The sequence below is a fragment of the Megascapheus bottae genome, chromosome 16 (genome assembly GCF_031878675.1).
Source record: "Megascapheus bottae isolate mThoBot1 chromosome 16, mThoBot2.hap1, whole genome shotgun sequence".
NCBI classification, from domain to species: domain Eukaryota; kingdom Metazoa; phylum Chordata; class Mammalia; order Rodentia; family Geomyidae; genus Megascapheus; species Megascapheus bottae.
In genome coordinates, this window is record NC_143524.1 from 11,209,003 (window position 1) to 11,209,926 (window position 924).

The 924-nt window shown below is 44.7% G+C and overlaps 1 protein-coding gene across 1 annotated transcript; it reads left to right on the top strand.

The window, feature by feature from the left end:
- Positions 1 to 924, top strand: LOC150052809 (olfactory receptor 4C11-like). The gene has a single exon (XM_090348870.1). The coding sequence runs from the start codon at positions 1 to 3 to the stop codon at positions 922 to 924; it is 924 nt and encodes a 307-aa protein (XP_090204996.1).

The following is a 924-nucleotide window of genomic DNA, read 5'->3' on the forward strand; positions in this document are numbered from 1 at the left end:
ATGACTAACAACAGCAGTGTAACGATATTTATACTGTTGGGGTTGACACAGGATCCTCAGGAACAAAAACTGGTGTTCTCCGTCTTCTTGATCTTCTATGGAGGCACGTTTGTGGGGAATTCACTCATCATGGTGACCATCAAGTTCAGCCAGACGCTCGGCAGCCCTATGTACTTCTTCCTGTTTTATTTGTCCCTTGTGGATTTCTGTTTTTCCACATCCATAGCCCCAAGACTCCTTGTGGATTCCCTCTCTGCAAAGACAATCATTTCCTACAACGAGTGCATGACCCAAGTCTTTGCACTGCATCTGTTTGGCTGCATGGAAATCTTTATCCTCATCCTCATGGCTGCGGATCGCTATGTGGCCATCTGTAAGCCCTTGCACTACACAACCATCATGAGAAGGCAGGTCTGCGTCATCTTGATTGTCTTTGCCTGGATGGGGTCTGTCATACATGCCTCTACTCAGATTGTGTTGCTCTCACAATTGCCCTTCTGTGGACCCAGTTTAATTGACCATTATTGCTGCGATTTGCAGCCCTTGTTGAAACTTGCTTGCATGGATACTTACATGATCAATCTGTTGATGGTGTTCAACAGTGGAGCAATTTGTTTGAGCACTTTCTTGATTTTGATGATCTCATACATCGTCATCTTGCGTTCACTGCGAAATCACAGTGCCGAAGGGAGGAAGAAAGCTCTCTCCACTTGCACATCTCACATCCTTGTAGTGATACTAATGTTTGTTCCTTGTATATTCATGTACACACGTCCTCCAACCACTTTCCCTGTGGACAAGATGGTGGCAGTGTTTTACACCATTGGAACCCCCTTTCTCAACCCGCTCATTTACACACTGAGGAATGCGGAGGTGAAAAATGCCATGAGAAAGTTATGGAATGTTAAAATGATGATGAAATGA

Bases quoted from the DNA above. Each gene is read 5' to 3' on its own strand.
- LOC150052809 (XM_090348870.1), top strand. From the start codon at position 1: ATGACTAACAACAGCAGTGTAACGATATTTATACTGTTGGGGTTGACA.